The sequence below is a fragment of the Natrix helvetica genome (assembly GCF_964273705.1).
Source record: "Natrix helvetica genome assembly, chromosome: 1".
NCBI classification, from domain to species: Eukaryota; Metazoa; Chordata; class Lepidosauria; order Squamata; family Natricidae; genus Natrix; species Natrix helvetica.
This window is the reverse complement of record NC_138548.1, coordinates 119,863,609-119,884,641: the sequence shown is the minus strand read 5'-3', so window position 1 is coordinate 119,884,641 and position 21,033 is coordinate 119,863,609. Positions and strand designations below refer to the sequence as shown.

The following is a 21,033-nucleotide window of genomic DNA, read 5'->3' as shown; positions in this document are numbered from 1 at the left end:
TTCCTTGTGGGAAGCTGGCAGCAAGCATCAGAAATCACAATAACTTGACTGAGCGGATGTTACCACGTCTACAATTTTGCAAATAGATTGGGTCTGAATATTGTAGAAATTTCAATTCCACAGGAGAAATGAATCCTAGATTTTTTAAACATATTTTTAAGTTAGCAGATTTTAAATACCTCGATTTAAGAATTGTTGCAATTTAATGGACCATTTCAGGGAGAGAACTTGAGGGAACAAACAGACAAACAGATAAACACAAGAGTTTTTGTAGTATATAGATTCATTGAAGTACTAAGGATATAACTCCCTGATCTCAATCATATGCATGTACAGCATACAGAGGTAGAAGGATCTCTTGTCTCCCTGCAGGGTATGATGAAACATAATTCTGTAAAGCTTATCTACTCCTCTTTGTGATACACACACTGACAACCTGTCTATAAAGAAGACTTCGTTGATTTCAGATTTGATGGAGTAAACATTCAGAAGTTGCAGAATCTGGAATTAGAATTCCTTCTGTTTTTTTGTGTGACTCTTAGGAAAAAATTACCTCTTTGCAGACTTGAAAACTAAAGACACAGAAATGCTAGCCCCATTATCTTGTGTGCTGAATTATTCCTTTTCAGCATGGAACAGAAACTGGATTAGTTTACTAGTTAGGTGTAATGCACACCAATTCTCCTTTTGTTCTCAGTTTTCTGTCCAGTAATAATAGCTGCCATATTGTATTCTCTCTTTTTTATTTCCATCCATTTCTCACATTTCTACCAGTGGATGAGTTTTCACTCTGGTGCATGTTTCACGAGCTGGTAGTATTGCTGCTGCCTTACTGGAAAACAGAGCAGCTATATGTTCAGTGTGGGGTCATCTGGCATCTAATCAATTTTTTTTTTACTGGATTAAGTTTTTACTGGACTTAATTGGATTAAGATAACACATGACTCCAACTGGAGAAAGGAGAAATGGCTTACAACGGTTGTACCTTTTGCCTAGCCAATCTCATGCTCTTGTTTTAGAAGTTATCTTTTTTGCAATTCGGTATATGTAAGAACTGGGTTAGGTTTGGTTTGTATGAGGGATTCTGGAATTAGGAAAGAAAGCACTGTGCATTTCTTTTTAAAACAATCCAGTCTCCATGAACGTTATGCCTCAGCTGATTTTGTAGTCTCAAAATATGGCTTTTAATATTTCCCTTTTTAAAAGTTTCAGGAACCATTCTTATGACTTTTTTTTTGTTTTGAATGTTGAACAATTTTAAGGCCTTGCGATAAGTTTATATTGCTTATTATCTAATGCGGCCCCTTTCTTAATGACACTGTCAGATAAATTCCATCTGCTGTATCAGTATTGCAAGAAAAGGAGAACATTGGTACTCACTTATCATGGGTCAGTTAGCTCATGGCCACACCTTCACCATGTTGACTTTATCATCTTTTCATATACCTTGCAAAAATGTACTCTTGGCTATGTTGTTCTGTCTGAGACACATTCTCTCTGCTTTTTCCCTCCCACTGAATATCTGTGTTTGTATTTTCCCAGATGGATTAGCTGTATTTTCTGAAGATAAGCAGTCCATGCTGTCACTAAATGAGCAGAGGGTTATTGTCCCAAATTGTATTTTTGTCCAGTGAGTGGATAGGCTGGCATGTTTTCCATTTTGGTAAAATCTTGTATAAGAGTAATATGATGATGCTATGGTTATCTACGGAATGAATATTTGATGTGTGATTATGTTGTTGATGGCAATGTTAGAGCCCAAAAAGGAACATAGACATATGGATCAGCTCTATATTACTAACTGGCAATTGACTCAACAGAGAGATGCAGGCATATAATTGTGGGGAAAGAATCCACTTTACCTTTTCCAAACCATCTGGAGTGAAATAAATGCAGAGCGGGTGTCACAATAATGTTACAATGATGTGTGTGTCTGTGTGTGTGTGTACCAAAATAGCTAGAATGCCAGTGGGGATTGGTACCAAAATAACTTGTTGGGGATAGGGTAAAAGCTCCTGGGGATGGGTGAACTGATTGAGATAAGTATCTTTCTGGGTATAGTCTTCTCACAGTACAATCTATGATACTAAAGTTACCGGTAATTCGGAAATGAATTAATTGCTCATTCATTTATGGTTATGGTTATGATCTGCTACTATTGCATGTTAGGCAGATGTAAAGATATTTGCTTACTTTTCCATAAGCAAAAGGTAACATTTACCCAAAGAAGCACCTATTTAGGGTTGATTCATTACTTAGAACCCTAGGCAAGAACACATTATAATGATGCTTCATTATTCATTTCATTTGCTGGGTTATGCTAGTTCCATATCTTTATATTAGTATAGCAGATACTGTAGACTTCTAGCGACCTCTCTAAATGTTGTAGCAGCAGCTTCACAGCTACAGAAGTAATTTATGTGTTGGTATCTGTGATAAAATAGTGTTTTCCTGTATTAAGGCAGCAAGACTAGAGGTCAGTGTTTATGTTACAGCAGATGGTTCACGTTAAAATCATAGGAAGAACAATGTCATGCACAGTAGGCTGTAAATATTCCCTTTTTCCAGATTGTTGAAGCAGGTAGAAATGCTTTGTCAGATTGGTTAAGCAGAGTACTATGTCAAGTCAGTTCATGTGGAAATCTGAATGTGCTCTTGACGTGTGTGTACAACCTCCTTGTATTTTTAGAGGAAAGGATGGAGGAGTGTCCACAGGTAAAGTCAAAAAAGTCAAGATGGTGACCAGAACCATGTAGCTGAAAATTCACCTTTTTAATGTATTGTGACCTAAAGGGTAGCACTTGATTGCATACTTGTGGCCCCATTTTGATTTTTGAACTTCCCCTTGCAGAGATACTTGGAAGGATGGATCTGTTCTTCAGGGATTCTGGTTACTGTACTGTTGCTACAAAATGAAACAGGTTTCAACTTTGCAGCTAATTGATCTGTTTGAAATGCAGACAGAAAGCTTCCTTGCCATGTCGTTTTGAACAGATTTGAGGATGTGCCTCCTCCAACTTCCTTAAATGTATACAATATTCATTGTTAAAATGTTGTTTCCAGTTGACAAAATATTTCTTGGCTCCCCCCCCCCCAGACTATTGTCAAGTAACAGCAAAGAAATCTTTTGAATCTTCAGATACAGATAATCCTCGAGTTACAACCACAACTGAGCCCAATATTTCTGTTGTTGTGAAACATTTGTTTGCCCTTTTTTATGACCTTTCTTGCCAGTTATTAAGTGAATCACTGCAGTGGATAAGTTAGTAACATGGTTGTTAAGTGAATCTGGCTTCCCCATTGATTTTTCCTTGCAAAAGATGATCACGTGACCTTGGGACACAGCACCATTCATAAGTATGAACCAGTTGCCAAGCATCTGAATTTTGATCTCACAATCATGGGGCTGCTACAAAGGTCATAAGTATGAAAAACATTCATGTTGTTTTTTTCAGAGCCATTGTAACTTTGAACAGTCATTAAATGAACTGTTGTAAGTCGAGAACTAGCTGTATTAGATTTCAGTTCTCAACAAGTTTGGTGAAATGGAAACAGCATAGTTTCAGTGTAGGACATTGTTCTTTATTAAAAAAAGATTACATGTTTTGTTGAAATTTTTTAAACAATCTGTTAAAAGAAATCTCTGATTGGTGGGGTTGCTAGAAGCTGAAATCCAGCTTCTGGAAGGCAACGGTTCTTGCATCCTGCAGTCTCCTCTCCTCTTGGAAACATTTAAAGTCGAAGGATGAATGAACATTTGAATTGGAAAGTGAATTGGTCCCCTTGTCTATGTCTTCCGAGGGCAAAGAAGAACCACTCAAACTTTTGTTTTACGGAGATGCTGCCCTTCTCGCAGCAGATTAAAAGGACGGGATGCAAAGGTAGACCTGGGAAGCGGCTGGCGACGGCAGGGGCGTAAGAGGCTGGCCGGGTGGGTCTCCGCATTCGGGGGGAGCGGTGGAGTCCATCGCGGCGCTGCACATCACCGAGCAAAGCGGAGCCCGGCCCATTTCGTCGTCTTTTCCGCCGACTCCGGGAAACAGAAGCTCAGGGTTTTTTTTCTTTTAAAAAAAGGAGGAGGAGGCGTTTTTGGCGCGTCTTTGTGGTTTTTTTTTTTTTGCCTAACCCCGTCCTGTCCCCCGGAGGGGGCGTGGCAGGCCGAGGGTAGGAAGCGCGTAGTAGACAAAAGAGAGGGAAGAACGAATTCTTAGTCCCGCCCCGTCCGACCCGCTCGGCTCCGCCATAGGCGAACGATCCCGCGTGGGGGTTTCCATGGAAACGCCGAGTCGCTAGGCGCCCGGCTCATGTGTGGGAGTCTCGCTCAGATCTAGCGGGGACCCGGGAGGGAGAAAGCCCGGGAGGCGGAGGACCCGCGGACCGGCCAGCCGGCCGCCGTCTAGAGGAACCGGTCCTCGGAAGAGCTTGAACTGGCGATTCCTTTCTGAGGCTCCTGGTGATGGGCGGCAGCTGGCGCGGTAGCCCAGCCTTCGAGGTTAAAGGTTGGGCTGGTCTTCGGAGGCGGGCACGCAACCCGGCTCTTGGAGCTTAATCCACCCGATGCCCGGGAACGCCCTCCGCACCCCTCCGGTCCGGGGGTCACAGATGGCGAGCCCAGGAGCCACATCCCGGAGTTCAGCCGACTGGAGGACCCCAGTCTTCCGGCACAAGGAAGAGATTTGAAAGAGGAGCCGGCCTGGCAGAGCTCGTCTTCCTCGGGAGAATCCTTCCAGGAGGGACCCAGTCTCAAGGGCTGTTGGAGCTTAGCCGGTTGCCATGCCTTGGAGGATTCCCGGTGGAGGTGGTGGCGGTGTTCATCCTGCTCACACCTTCCCTTGTCTCTGAGGATGGGCAGTGGTGGTTCCTCAGGCAGGGAGGAGCGGCTGCCATCAGTGGTTGAAGAACAGCTGAGTGGAGGGGATCATATGCTAGAGCTCTCTGGGCGCCACCTGAGGAAGCTGCCGACGCCAGTATGTGCCCTGAGCGCTCTGCAGAAGCTCTACATCAGTGGCACGGGGATCACAGTGCTGCCTGATGAGATTGGGGGACTGCAAGAGCTACGCATCCTGGCCCTGGACTTTAACAAGCTGGAGGAAGTGCCCAGAACCTTGTGCCGCCTTCCCCACTTGACTCGGCTCTATCTGGGCAGCAACCGCCTTTTTGCCCTCCCTGCGGAATTCTGTCAGCTCAAGACTCTCCGTTGCTTGTGGATTGAGAGCAATTATTTGTACCACTTTCCCCAGGTTCTCCTCCAGATGCCCGAACTGCAATCCTTACAAATGGGAGACAACCGTCTCAAAACCTTACCAAGTGGCCTTCCACTCATGAAGGGTCTTCGAGGACTTTGGTTGTATGGAAACCGTTTTGAGGAGTTTCCAAAACCTTTGCTTCGCATGAGTCAGCTTCACATTCTTGATGTGGACCGTAACAAGCTGACTGAATTCCCTGACTTGAGTCACCTGCGGAGGCTCCGACTTTTCTCCTATGACCATAATCCAGTCGAAGCACCACCCAGTGTGGCTGACACTGTCTTTGTAGTGGGTGAGGGAGCACAGGAATTCATGGAGGCTAGGGAGGAACGTCTCCAGGCTCTTCGACAGCAGAAAGCAGAAGAGCAGGAAGAGAATGAATCTGAAGTTTTACAACCCAATATGAAAAATGATTCCACTGTATTGGAGGAGGAGGGAAGCTTTTCTGCTCTGGAATGCTCTCCTGGGGAGACATGAAATATTAGTAATGGCATGATTGCTGCTAAAGAAACCTAGTAGGTACTGATAGGTTTTCAAATCTGCAATTGACTTGTAGAAAATTAAGAGCTGGGCACTCCCCCTTGTCTCAAAAGTTGCAGTCAGAGGCAGGATTGTGGGTAGCAGATGACTACAATAGTTGATAGCCCCTTGTAAAGAACATTGATCACCTATTCATCAGAAAGCTTGTTGTCTTCTTATTCTGAATGGAATCATGGGCAGCCTCTGCCAAAATGTCTGTAGTGCTCTATGGGTAATTTTGTGTTCTGTCTAATCCTAGGGCACAACTCCCTAATTTGAAGTATCTATAACGACCACATATGGCTGACAGAAACAGAATTTCAGATTGACATTCTATTTGCCTGGCATTGTAAAGTGAATCTCAAAAGCAAGACAGGATAAAGCCATTCTTTTTTGGTTTATTCCCCAGTCCATCCCCATAATAACTTTCATCGTCAAAATTTTAATCCCATAACTGGAATTAGACTTGGAGGGAAACCTATTCCTTCAGCTGTTAGGTTTGAGAAGAAGCTCAGGTGAAATCCTTGTTTGTGCATAGAGCTATTTGTCCTGGAAAAGCTTTGCTTCTATTCTTTGTACAGCAGGAAAAAGAGTCATGCATTACTCTGTTGCTTTCCTGGACTTTCTATTCCCTTAAAGGGGCACAGAAGCAAAACTGATATGACCTTGGCCACTGCAGATTTGCATGGATCTAGAACCGAAGAGGGAGGCAGCCACAGGACTTTTTCTTGTATGGGAGTGTGACAGGTTCATTCTCCTGGGGTCCTTCGGGCTAGATTTGTATTAAATCTAAGCAATAAAAGCCTGTTAGAGAAGAGAAGGAGGGAAGGGCACACATTCTCAGGGAGATTGCTACAAAAGCAGGAGACCAAAGGTGTGAGGAATCGCTGTTTTAAAGAGAGTTGTAAACGAAATGACAGTACCTAGTGAATGGAATCATGTTTCTCAGGCATCCTTGTTATATATATTAGAAATCCTGCTTTTGCTATATCTGATTATGCACTTTTCTCTGTTTTCCTGCTTCTGAGATTTCTTTGCTTCCCCTTTCTGATTTCCTTTCTTCCATTAGTTATCTGCTGCTGTCCTTCCCTGCCTCCCTTTTCAGAATACATTTCTTTCTCAACTGAGTTCAGTCTTTCTCTGGACTGATAGCACTTTGCTCAGCCTCAATTTCAGTATCTGTGCTGGCACAATATGGTAGCCAGCATCAACAAAGTTAATGTCTTTTTCTTGGATTAATTTTAGCCTTATAATGAACATCTATGCTATATGTTGTCTTATTACAGTTTATTTTTCATTAATTTTTCATTAACATATATGAAAATATATATCCCCCCCCTTCATTCTCACTGTTGTTTTCTTCTGACGGAGAAACGAAGAAAGGCTTTCAGTGTAGTACAGTGATACTGAGTGCAATTATCAGCTTCACCTTTTCCCCTTTTTAATTGGTTGCAACCATTTTACATGGCATGTTTTCACACCCTTGTTAGGCTAACCACCTAATCACTGTACTTTTTTGGTGTGTCAAATCTCATACCATGGATGTTCAGTCCCACACCTAAGTCATTCATATGCAGCTTCTGCCTCATAGCCACATGGTGCTGTCATAATTGAAGTACACAGTAGCAATTTTTGTTGGCTCCCATAGCCATTTTTAGCATCGCAGTGTTTACTGCAGTAAGTGATGCCATATGTTTGAAATATTAGTTCAATAGTTGAACTGTTGAACATTTTGTCAAAGCAGACAATAGATTTGGCACGACATAGGTTACCACCCGAACTAGATCAGTATTTACCAAACTGGTGTTTTCCTCTTCTAAGAGATTCCGTACAGTAATTGTCTCTGTATTCATTACAATAATTCAAAAGGGAGAAAGAATTTGTTTCTCACTTTTAAGTGAATTTTCATCATGGCTGTAACCAACTCTGTAGTTGTGTACTAACCACAACAACTTGAAAACATTCAGATAATTCATGACAACTTTTTCTCAGTATTTAAGAAACAGGACCTCATAGACATAGACCAAAACTTTTGCTGGATTGGTTTTAATCTTCCATGAATGTTTCCTTTCTAGAATGCTATTTAGCATGCCAGAGGAATTGAAAAAAACATGCTGACTACAAACTGGTGATGGTTCATAACATGTGTCATTCAGCATTAAGAAGGGTTCACATTTGGCAAAGTTCTGCTTACTTGGCAAACACTGAAAAAGTAGTGGGTTGGTTAGCAACTGAAAAATGCAGTAGAGAACACAAATGCTTAAGCCATGAAAAGCTAAATTGGCAGGGTCCCTGTTAGAAAAATATTGAGTATGCTTGATGATATAATGTAATTATGAGGAATGGGTGGAATTGTATCATCATCTTTGAAAAACACAATTAGGCTGTCCTTGTCAGAGACAGAGTGAGACCTCAGATGATAGATACTGGTAGGACGAACAGCTGTCCCTCTGCCATTCCCTTTGTTGAAAAACATTTGTACAACTTGGCTTGTTCTTCATTCCTGTACTAGCTTGCTGCCCTCAGGTGCTACTCAATTACCAGTATTAAAGTTGTATTCATCTGCTAAATGAATTCATACATCTTAACATTTGCCTTGAGTAGCTGAGTCTTGGGTTAGCATCAAACTGAGGTTTTACTGCACTTCAGGCAAATGCATTTTGTCATTAGGACAGGGAATTTTCAAGCGTTGACGGAGGTTGGAGAGGGGTCTTTGCAGCAACCAGCACCCTGCCGGAGTAGAGCAGGTGGCCTACTGTGCAATACACTACAAATTATACAATAATTGTCCAACTGTAGCCCCAGGAAGGGTTGTGAGAGCCACAGTAATCTCTAAGCACGTTTTCTTATTTCAAGTGGCTGTGACCCAGGGCTCTTTAGTAATACTAAAGAACTGGTTCTCTGCAGTTAGCTAGATGTAGAATTAAATATTGTTTCTTATGGCAGTTATAGAAGATTGACTAGCAAAAATCCTTCTGTGATACTTCCAATTAGATTCTGATTAACAAAGAATCATTTCTAACTTCAATTAGAAGCTTCCCAGGTGTAGCGTCAGTCTCTAATTGTGATCTGTTCATAGCATCCTAACTATCCCTTAATTAATTGCCTTTCCCAACAGGAGCTTTAAGGTATTGATTTTTGGTTTCTTTGAAAAAATATCATGCAATCATGCTACTTTTAAATTTAAAATTTAAAGGGAAAATAATTAAAAGAAAATGATATTCCTGATAGAAATTAGGGTTGACTAATAAAAAAGCTAAAATCAGTAACACTGACCACAATGAACAGGAAATAATTAGTGGCTACAGCTACTAGAAGAAGCTTTTATTTAAAATAAAAATAAATTTATCTTGAAAAATGTGGTGGTGTTTTATTCCTTAAAAAATCAGTGTTAATTAATTTTATTGTCATTTTCTAACTGATTTAAAATGCTGCTACTTACACCTGCAGAAGATAGGAAGACAACATGGAGAACATTGGGTTGTAGTGGACTGGCAACAGCATCTGAATTCACCATTAAAAGAAAGTGGAAGAAGAATATTAATTCTTTTAAATTTTACACATGGTATTTTTATATTAGTTTTTTTTATTGTACACCACTCTGATTCCCTCTGTGAGGAAGATGAGCAGTTCTTCAATATGATAAATAAATCTTCAAAAAGCTTGGGGACATAAAACAGTTATAGGAACAAAAACGTACAATTACGAACTTCATTCATTCATATTTTCCTGATCATTAAAAAATGAGCTAGAATTGACTAATTCTACCTTAGAAGGATTTTAATTCAGAACTGGCAAATGTTCAGGGAAAGGATGATCCGGGTCGAAGGTAAATTCATTTCAGTGTATGTGCTGCTTCACTTTGATAAGTAAACTTATGAGGATGCCTTTAAGCAATACCAACACTTACTAGTTTGGGTTATTAATCTTTTTGGTGGAAAATACATATTTACCAGAAGAAATTTTAAATAATTAGGCTAGAGAATGTGATCACTGGCTGTCACATCTGAAATCAGATATCAGTTGAATGTGCAAGTAGACATTACTTGTTGCACACTGCTAGGTCATATATAACTTAAAATTGACATCCACATCTATATCTTCCATTTGTACTAGTTCTATATCAGGTATCCTTTACCTTTGCTGTATATTTTCCCTACCCTTGATACTTTACCAAAGACTTTGATGAATATGCTTTGTCTACATCGGAGTTTTTCAGTGCTAGTTGGTAAATTCTGAGAGTTGAAGTTCATACATCTTGCAATTGCTGAGGCTGAGAAACACCTGATCTACACTGTTCCACTGAGCTGCTAAGCAGATAATGAAGAATGATACAAAGTTAGTTTGGCATGATTTGTCTTTGACAAACCCATGCTGGTTTCTGTTAATTATAGCGTTTCTTTTCAAGTACTCATAAAAATGCTGCTTAATCTAAGGACCTTATCCAATAGAGATGTCTAACAGATGTAGAGCTTCCCACACTCTCCTCATTTCCCTTTTTGGACAAGGGAATTACATTTGATCCCCTCCAATATTCTGGGAACCCATCAATTCTCTGTGTGTTCTGAAACATTACCTAGGCTGGTTCTGCTGTTATCTGTGCTAATTCCTTCAGACTCCAGGTTGTAATATAGTACATCTGTCTCCAGAGACTTAATTTCAGGTAGTTCTTATCTACTACCTCCTTGTTTATCTACAGTATGTTTTGTTATTCCCTTACCGACATAACAATGACTACCTAGGGTTCAATTTCCTTTTTAAAGGAAGGCAGATGCAAAATAGATTTTAAGAAATGTTGCTGCCTTACAGTCACCTCTTTATCACAATGAACTTACAGGTAATTAAAAATATTGGTATCCCTCTGCTTTTTCTTAAAGAAGCCCAATTTGCTGTGAAATCAGTGGGAAATGACACAAGTTAATGCCATCTGCCATTCTCTATTACATAGTTCATAGGGCAAACACTTTGCTTTTGATGTATGACTTAACATATTCCTGTAATTAACAAAAAAAAAAATGAAAATGGCATATGCTTAGGATCTAACTCAAAAATTAGTGGTATTTATGTTAAAACAAGTAATATAAATTGGAAATTATATAACAATCCCCCATGCGTTTCAAATGCGGCTAATTTAAACTGGCTCCGATCCAATGAAATCTATATAAATACAGTGTTTTGAACATTTGAGACAGCTTTATCAATGTGCTTTGAATGACAACAAAATTGCTATAGAGTAAGCCCATTGCTTTTGCAATCTGTCACAACCATTCTTTAGCAGAATGGTTGTGACAGAGCATGCCTGTGTAGATTATTTTAGATTCAGATAATAGTTTTATATTCTTTATAAAATATGTGGCTTGTGACTATTCTCGGATGAATAGTACAGTAATAACTATGACCAATGGGTAATCCTGAGCAGGACAAGTCCCATCTTTTGAAAGAAGAATATTTGGGAAGAAGCTGCATCTATGCATTGCTTCTTTAGGCACTTTGTTATACAGGAATATATTTTTACACATATATTTGTAAATATGAAACACATTTTAATAATTTATTAATTATCAGCACTGCCTGAAGTTTCCTGATCACTTTTGCCAGTTTAATTATATCGAAGTTTCAGGAACTACAGAATTCACAGGATTTTGCAATTACTTTTCCAGCATACCTAATATTCAAATCAGTAGTAAAGGTCACAAAGTAGATTGACCAGATCTAAGTTATAAAATAGTTTGGCCACCTATTGAGAAGGAAGGACTCAATGGAGAAGAGCCTAATGCTGGGAACGATTGAGGGCAAAAGAAAAGGAGATGGCAGAGAATGAGATGGCTGCAGTCAGTGTCAGCTTAAATGTTAGAGGACAGGAAGGCCTAGAGGAACATTGTCCATGGGATCGCGATGGGTCAGATACAACTTTGCAACTAACAACAAAAGCTGTAAAAATACAGATGACTAACTAGATGCAATTTTTTTTAAAAAAAATATTGCCACCTAGTAGTTGTCTGGATTTTTTGCAACCAGGTTTTGCTAAACCTATTCTCAGCTACCCATTCTTGATAGCCCTATTCTCACAGCTACTCATTCTTCAGTGGAAAAATGAAAAAGCAGCACTTCCTGGTTTTGAAGTTCCCAGATGTCATTAAAAGATGTTCTGTCTTTTTTTATCCAATAAGTGGGCATGTTTTCCTCCAGTCTTACGTAACAAGTGGTTCTTATAATTATGCTTACATTGTTTCTATGTTTAGGTGCCTGCATTTCCTTTGCAATATTTTAGATGATGATGATGTCAAGCACTTGAGGGAGGCGACCCACCAGGATATTTGAAAGATATTTATTGCTAGTAAGGTACGGTAACAGAAAACCTGCCAAAGCAGTTCTCCAGTTTGAATTATACCTAGTATAATTAAGGAGTAAGACTCTTTCTCACATTCTCTTCCCCTGGACCCTGGATTCATTTCTGCAACAACTCTGCTCCCTCCTATAATGGGAGTGCTCTCTTCTTGGTCTTCCCAGATCTGTTAGACCTTCCTTCACAGATGAGGATCCTGATGAGAGATCTTTTCTCTCCTGTCAAAGTGGCATTCTTCTGGCAGCAGACTCATGAGACTCATCTCTACTCATGAGATGTTGGAACTGTGTTTGATGCTAATGTGATTTTAAATACGATGCAGCTCAAATACAACATCAGCCCAGTAAAGATCTATGTCGGGATTTCAATAGATCTCATTCAAGTGCAATTCATTGTTCTCACTATTCTGCTTGCCCTGTTCTCTCTCAATATCTCTGTTTCTGAATAATGTTATCCTTTTTAAAATAGTGTTTTCTGCTTTCTAGATTGACCCATGTTTCTTAGAGAGAGAGGTCCTTCTTCTCTTATTAGATCTGTTAAGGGCTGGTTTGTCCTTTTTGCACTTACCTTTGTGGCTTGATATAAATAGGATTTCCTATGTGGCTTCAGTAGAATCCTGATACCAGCCAGCCTTTTTACCCACACAGTCATAGCTCTGTGGTAGGTAATACTTTATTATAATATGTGATCAGCTACAAAACATATGCTACCTAATCTTTAATCAAATAAGAGAAAGAATGTACTTTTAATATTCTTAGCAGTACTTTGAAAAGCAAGTAGTTATTAAACAATGTGTAATGATGTTACTGGCGCCTTCTACTGGCATATACCAGTCTGAAAAATAATATACCTCTTCTGGCCTGTTCATTGTATGTGTTAAAAATGATGCATCAACTGACTTTGTATCCAAGCAAGAGACTTGATAGAAATGAGCCTAGTTCCAGATCCAGGGAGACCTTTGGAAGATACTTGGTTATCCTAAATGCAGGTCATAAAATTTTGGCTAGTGGCCTACAGGCCTTATACAGATTTGAGACCCATATAATAACATTTTGAACCAATAAATTAGTTTCAAGTGTCATTACAAATGTTCCTTGCTGAATTGTCTCATTTAGCAATCAAAATTATGATTATGTTAAAATACCAGTTTTGTGACTAATCCCTGCACTTATGACTCTTGTAGCATCCAATGGTCATGTGATTGCCATTTGACGTCTTGTGGTTGGCACATATTTATAGTCTAAGTCATGATCACATGATGTTTCACTTAATGATTTAATGGGAAGTGATCTATTGTGGTCACATGATTTTCTGCTTAGTGACTGTGGTGCTTAATGATGGAGCTGCTGGTTCCAATTGTGGTAAATGAGATCTACCTGTAATATCTAAAGATCACCCTTAGTAGGAAAGAAGCTGAGGCTAGGTAGGTCTGGTGCCTTTCTGTGCTATTTCTATTTCAGATTTTTATTGATGTACTCTAAATGCCCAAGGCATCGTAGGTGATCCTGACATATTTCAAGGTCTTGACCTATTTGATATTATATATATATTACTCTACCATTTATGTCTGTGGCTCACAAGCCTGAAAAGAAATAACCTTCATTTTTAGGATTTATGGTGGCCCATGCCTCAGCATGATAAAAAATAGAAGGATAAGAAACATTGAAAAAAATGCCATCTTACCAGCATTTAGAAGCCTGTCTATAGCTCCTGACCAACATAAGGTGTGAACCTTGTAAATCATCAAGTTAATATAGATGTTACACAAGTGGAAATACACAATGCAAGATGCCTTGACCCCTGTTGGGTTGGAATCTGATCAGTTGCACTGCTTGGATTATTGAGCCTGACCTGCAAAAAAGTGATGTTATTGGAGCAACCACCACAAGAAATGACATATCACTCCAGCATCTCCCATAGTCTTTCTGTGAATCAAGCCAAATGTCATTGCAAACCTAAAACACTGCATACCGTAAAGGCCTCTTTGTAGGATATTCCCAGACCTGCATTCATACACAGGTTGAATTGTATCAGTTTTGCTCCATGTTCACAGGTTCATGAACCTGGTGTAATATCCATTACTTATTTACATATCCAGAGATATGGTTGGCTTTGTGCACAAATGGTTACCATTTAGATTTAGAAGGTTAGCAAGCTATTTACAAATTTGCTTTTATACAATGATACCTAGGCCTGAAAAAAAAAGATCCAGTAAAACAAAATCAAAAAGAAATGAAGGACAAATATAAATTTCTTGTCTGCAATGATTCCCCATTTCTCAGCTCCAATGGAAAGGTGGGAAAGCTGCAGAACGGATTCTATAACTTTAAAGATCCTCCTTGCTGGAATACAGTTAAGCAGCGCTAGAACTCAAAAATATCAGCAGCAGAAAAGGTACCAAAAAGAGATCTGGAAACAAAAAGCATATTAGGGAACTGAAATAAATAACACCAGGATAGTTTGGGGCTGCATAGCATTTTACTATAATTAAACATTGCAGTGTTTGTGATTATTGTAACAAATGGTATTTTGCAGACTCTTTTCTTGATGAAATTTTTTTTTTTTGGAATTGTCATCTACCCATATTTGAAGAAATAATGATAATACTTATTTACACTTTTATTTTTACATCCTAGTTTTGTGCAGTATCTGACTGAGCCACATTATCCTGGGAGGCAAGCAGTTCCATTGATTAATCATTCTCACTGACAGAAAATTCCTCCTTATTTCCAACTTGAATCTCCCTCTGTTGAGCTTCACCGATTGCTTCTTGTCCTGCCCTCAGGTGCTATGGAGAATAAATTGACACAAGGAAGAGTATAGTGCACTAGACTTTGGGTTTAGAACATGGCTAAGAGACACAAATATTACAAATGTGGGAACAGGAATAAGGGTGGATTTTTGTTGTTGTTGTTGTTATTGTTGACTGAACCTTTAGTACCGAATTGTAGTTTGGGCTACATTAGCTGTGGTATAACTTGATCAATGACTAGAGGTAGCAATGGGTTCATAAAATGAAATGTAATGAACCAGATGGGAAACTCATGCCATAATTAATTCCACATATTCATTTTAAAATAACATATCAAGGTTTTTAAACATAAGCCACTATAGATAATAATTCTCTGAAAGACTATCCACTATCATAAAAAGAAGGCAAAAGAAGGCCCAGGAAAGATGCAAAGAGATAATAGATATGTTATTGAATTCTTTAGACTGGTACAATTGTTATTTTATATTTTCTACTCATATCTGATGTATCGATGCATTCAGCATTGGAATGAGCATATTGAAATCCTTGAAAAGTTTTTCATTGGATAGGGACGATTAGGCTTCCCTTCACCAATCATGTTAAATATAATGAAAATATAGCAAATAGGCTGCTGTTTAAAGTCACTTGTGAGTTAAAAACCAGCAGACAGTGTTGCCTAATTGTCATTTTCCAGGCTGATGTTCAAGGCAGGCCAAGTTAGGAAACTCCAAGAACTATTGGGACTTTATTTTATTGTTGTGGGGTATAATAACATAATCTTTAAAATCCATCAGAAAGTCTCTCTGTCCTCTTTTCTACCAAAAAGAACCAAAGCTGCGTTATCTGGAGTATTTTCCTCATCCCATTTTCCTTTTTAGGGCTGTTGACATTTACTTAATGGTCTGGGATTTCTACTCTTCTGCACCTTGGAAACCTAGTGAGGTAGGATCTGGATAGCATGAGGATGGGAGTCCTCCCGGGAATACCAAGGTTGTAGGTTAACCATGAAGTCAAAAAGCAACCCAGAAGAAGGCAACTGCCATTTTTTTTCTGTTGCCAAGAAAACTACTTAGACAGCTTCACGAAGTTGCCAAAAATTGAATGCAATGTGGAGGACATGCTATTTTACTTTGTCCTGTCAAAAGCTCTCAAGGAGAGTGCTAAGACGAGATGACTGCAAAGAAATATAATCCTTCCAACCCCACCCTCCCATCCTGTCAGAATTAGTGGTACATAAGGTGCCCCTCATTTACGATCTCATACAAGGGGGGAGAGCGGACCTGGCGTGTATTACGGAAACCTGGTTGGGCCATGAGGGGGATGTTTCCCTCGTGGAATTATGCCCACCAGGCTTCCGGGTGTTCCACCAGCTGAGAGCCCAGGGCAGGGGCGGGGTGGTGGTGGCGGTGGTTATTAGGGAAAGTCTTGGACCTCGGGAGGTCACTGTGCTTCAGATAGGTGGGTGTGAGTCCCTTTTTGTGAAGTGGGGCCTTGGAGTTCAGGTGGGCCTTTTTGTCACGTACCTGTCTCCCTGCTGCGTTTCATCGGCCCTGCCTGAGCTGCTGGATGTGTTAGCCGTCTGACGATTGATTTCCCCAGGCTTATGGTCCTGGGGGACTTCAATCTGCCTTGGCGAGACATCCGATTCAGCTCAGGAGTTCATGGCTTCCATGACGGCTATGGACCTAACTCAGTTAATTTGAGACCCCACTTATAACAAGGGACACACGTTCAACCTGATTTTTGTCTCTGGACAGTGGATGAATGATCTAGTTTTAGGGGATATTGTTATTCAACCCTTGTCATGGTCTGATCATTTCCTCCTCAGGCTTGACTTCCATACTGCTACCCCCCACCGCAGGGAGGCAGAACCGATTAGATGGTTCCGCCCCAGGTGCCTGATTTACCCTGAAAGGTTCCTGATGGAGCTTGGGACTTTTCCTGAATCCCTTGCTCACAGCTCGACCGAGGCCCTAGTGGAAGCCTGGGATAGGGCGGCCACTGGGGCCTTGGACCACGTTGTGCCTTTGTGGCCTCTGACTTGGTGCCGATCCTGGGTAACTCCTTGATTTACTGAGGAGTTCTGGGAGATGAAGCGCTGGAGAAGATGCCTAGAGAGTGGTCTGAATCTGATCGAACACTAGTAAGAACTCATATTAAGTCCTACTTAGGGGCGATAAAAGCGGCAAAACGGGAACATTTTTCCGCTCTTATTGCATCCGCAGACAACTGCCCAGCCGCCCTGTTTAGGGTGGCCTGTTCCTTACTTAATCAAGGAACTGGGGAAGACCCCTTGCAAGGCAGGGCTGAGGAATTAGTCCAGTATCTGCAGGACAAAATCGCTCAGATTCGGACAGGCTTGGACTCTGACTGGGTAGATTCGGGCGAGTCGACGGGGATTAATCTTGTGGTGACTATCTGGGATGAGTTTGATCCTGTGACTCCCAAGGGCGTGGACAGGATTATGGGGAGACTTAGTGCTGCCACTTGTGTGCTGGACCCGTGTCCCTCCTGGTTAGTTTCGGCTTCCCAGGAGGTGACACAAGGCTGGCTCCAGGCGATTACCAATGCTTCATTGAGAGATGGGTTCCTTCCCACTACCTTGAAGGAGGCAGTGTTGAGGCCCCTCCTTAAGAACCCTTCCCTGGACCCAGCTTCTTTAGCCAACTATTGTCTGGTCTCTAACCTCCGCTTTGTAGTGAAGGTTGTTGAGAGTGTGGTAGCATGTCAACTTCCCCAATACGTGGATGAAGCTGCGTACCTGGATCCCTTTCAGCTGGGTTTCAAGCCTGGGTACAGCACAGAGACGGCATTGGTCATGTTGGTTGATGATCTCTGGTGGGCCCGGGACAGGGGTTGCTCCTCTGTCCTGGTCTTATTAGACCTCTCAGCGGCTTTCAATACCATCGACCATGGTATCCTATTGTGACGACTCGGGGGGTTGGGAGTGGGGGGCACCGTTTTGCGGTGATTCTCCTACGTCTTGGATCGATTGCAGTTCATGTTGACTGGAGGGCAGAGATCGACCCCGAGGCGCCTCACTTGTGGGGTGCCCCAGGGATCGGTTCTCTCACCCCTCCTGTTCAACATATATATGAAACTGCTGGGCGAGATCATCTGTGGTTTTGGGGTATGGTATCATCAATATGCTGATGATACCCAACTTTTCATCTCTACCCCAAACCACCCCAACAATGCCCTCAACATGATGTTCCACTGCCTGGAGGCTGTGCGGATCTGGGTGGGGATGAACAGGCTCAAGATTAATCCCTCCAAGACTGAGTGGCTGTGGTTCCCGTCAGCTCGATTTGTGCATCATGTACCATCTTTGATGTTAGGGGGAGAAATTTTAGCCCCCTCAGAGAGGGCCTGCAATCTGGGAGTCCTCCTGGATACGCAGCTTAGTTTAGAAGAACATCTTACAGCTGTGACCAGGGGGGGCCTTCTACCAGATCCACCTGGTACGCCAGTTGCGCCCCTTCCTGGATCGGGATGCCCTGTGCACAGTCACTAATGCCCTCGTCCTTTCTCGCCTGGACTACTGTAATGCTCTCTACATGGGGCTGCCCTTGAAGAGCACCCAGAGGCTCCAGCTGGTCCAGAATGCGGCCGTGCGGGTTGTCATCGGGGTACCTAGGTGCTCCCATGTTACACCTCTTTTAGGCGGCCTGCACTGGTTGCCGGTTGTTTTCCGGGTGCGATTCAAGGTGTTAATTATGATCTTTAAAGCGCTCCATGGCTTAGGCCCAGGGTACTTGCAAGACTGTCTACTGCCACTGGTAGCCTCCCACTGTCCAGTACGATCCCACAGAGTTGGCCTCCTCAGGGTGCCATCGGCCAGGCAGTGTCGGCTGGTGACCCCCAGGGGGAGAGCCTTCTCTGTGGGACCGCCCTCCCTTTGGAATGAGCTGCCCCTGGAGCTTCGCATAATCCCAGACCTCCGGTCCTTCCAGAGCGCCCTAAAAAGTTGGCTTTTCAGCAAGCCGGCCTGGCCTGAATAGAATATATTAAATTATTAATTTTAATTGTTAATTTGAATTTAATCCTAAATTTGATTTAAATTGTCAATTATTTGATTTCCTATTTAATCTTTTTTACCTTTTGTTATATGTGTTTTTTATGTTGTAAGCCGCCCTGAGTCCTTTGGGGAGAAGGGCGGCATATAAGCCCAATAAAACTAAACTAAATTAAACTAAACTAATTCTTCCATAGTCCCTCCCCCAACCTTCCAGAACTGATGAAACGTCTTGGACAATAAGCGAGATGTCTTCTTCCTCAAGGAAAAAAAACAGTTCAGTTGTCTTTTGAAAAAACACCTTTGAGACAAAAATGGTGGATGCTTTCCATTTTTTGAGGCAGTTTCCCTAGCTTTATAATCACATGTTCAGCAGGTCTAATTTGGCACGGTATTTAGCACTCTCTTGGTGGAGGGAATAGACCATAAAACAAGTAGACTATGTAGTTATGCGAGTCGAGGATAGAGAAGGGTGGCTGCACCTTAACCCAGTTATCAGCTATTCAATCTCAAAGCAAGCTTGGGGGACAGATTTTTTTGAAGGGGGATGCAGAACGCTGTGGGAGAACAGGGCTACCTCAGCAACAACCAAGTGATCTGGTTCTTTTTCTCATGCAGTAGCCTCATGTCACCAATCAATCCTTCTTTAGCGACTGTTAAAGTGATCACTAGGGACAGGCTCATCCCTCACTCCCCATCCCAGTCACCCGACTGCACTGCAGACAGAATGAGTCAGCATGGAGAGCAGATTGTTCTTATTTTTAAGCCGCCACTAGTTGCTATTGTGCAAGTGGAAAACACTGATACAGCTAACCATGAGTTCAGGTTGTCGTGCTTCATGAGCTGAGGACGAGTTGAAGGCAGCATCCTTGGGATATAAAGCAAATGAAAAGATATTTCCAGGAAAAAATGTATTGCAATGCAAGTAGGGAAATGCCGTTAGCTTTGCCTGATTTTTATTACTGCCCAGTGACCTGGTCTTTGACTTAACAACCACTCAGTTAGCGACCGTTCAGAATTACAAAGCCCTGAGAAAAGAAACTTACAACCGATTCTTGTACTTACAACCCTTGCAGTATCCCCATGGTCATGGGATCAAAATTCCTGTGCTTGGCAACTGGCATCTATTTATGAAGGTTGCAGTGTCCCCTGGGTCATGTGATCACTATTTGTGACCTTCCCAGTCAGTTTCCGACAAGCAATAGGGGAAGCCAGATTTATTTAACAACCCTGCGATTCACTTAACAACCAACGTGATTTGCTGAACTCTGGCAAGTAAGGTCACAAAATCAGGCACAACTCCCTTAAGAAGTGACTTGCTTAGCAGTAAAAATTCTATAGTCTCAATTGTGGCCATAGGTTGAGAACTATCTATAGTCCACTCCTCAATTTTTTTAAAAAAAAATGTCTAGCCCTATTCTAAGAGGTTTGTATAGGTTTAAATCTAGTAAAATAAGCTGTTTTTTGGTAGTTGAATTGATATTATTGGCAAAATGGATTTCCTTTTCTTGGCTCACATTAAAATTTTACTCCAGTTGATGCCTCTGTGAAATACATTTGAGAGCATGTGGGGAGAGGTATTGCCACCACGCAAACTGATGTTGAAAGTCCCCCTTTCTCTTGTTCATTTAGCATTTTTCCATCTTCTGTGATCAGCAATTGAAAAAGCTATTTAACTACCAATGCAAAGTTGTCTTTATAAAGTATGTTTTTGAGTGAGAGGGAAATAATATGTTCCGCTAAATAAAACTTTGCTTTCCACTGATGGGCAGTCTACTTCGGTTATTATTTTCTAGCTTACAATTTTCAATCACCATCTATCTTTCTCCACCCCATCATAAAGCTTATCATCTTGTTATAGACAGAGGAGAAATATAATATACATGAAGATCAAGAATCATTCAAGTAGTACGGTTAAGTATTAGCACATTCTGAAACATAAACATTGCTAAAACTTATTTTTTGGTGCTTTGGTCTCTATTGGCTTGATTTTGCAGTTCTTGAAGAAGAATAAAAAATCAGGATGGGTCCAATTCCATATATAACCTATATTTTCACTGTACACCCCTCAGTGCTTTCATATTCTAAGTTACCAGTAGTGTTATTCCTTTGAATTTCCAACTCTGTGTGAAAATTGTCTATACTATAAGCAGCA

At 41.2% G+C, this 21,033-nt stretch overlaps 1 protein-coding gene across 1 annotated transcript; it reads left to right on the top strand.

Moving 5' to 3' along the window:
* The first annotated feature begins 4,384 nt into the window (after positions 1-4,384).
* LRRC10B (leucine rich repeat containing 10B) lies at positions 4,385-9,104 on the top strand. The gene has a single exon (XM_081965168.1). The coding sequence runs from the start codon at positions 4,845-4,847 to the stop codon at positions 5,721-5,723; it is 879 nt and encodes a 292-aa protein (XP_081821294.1). The 5' UTR covers positions 4,385-4,844; the 3' UTR covers positions 5,724-9,104.
* Positions 9,105-21,033: the final 11,929 nt, after the last annotated feature.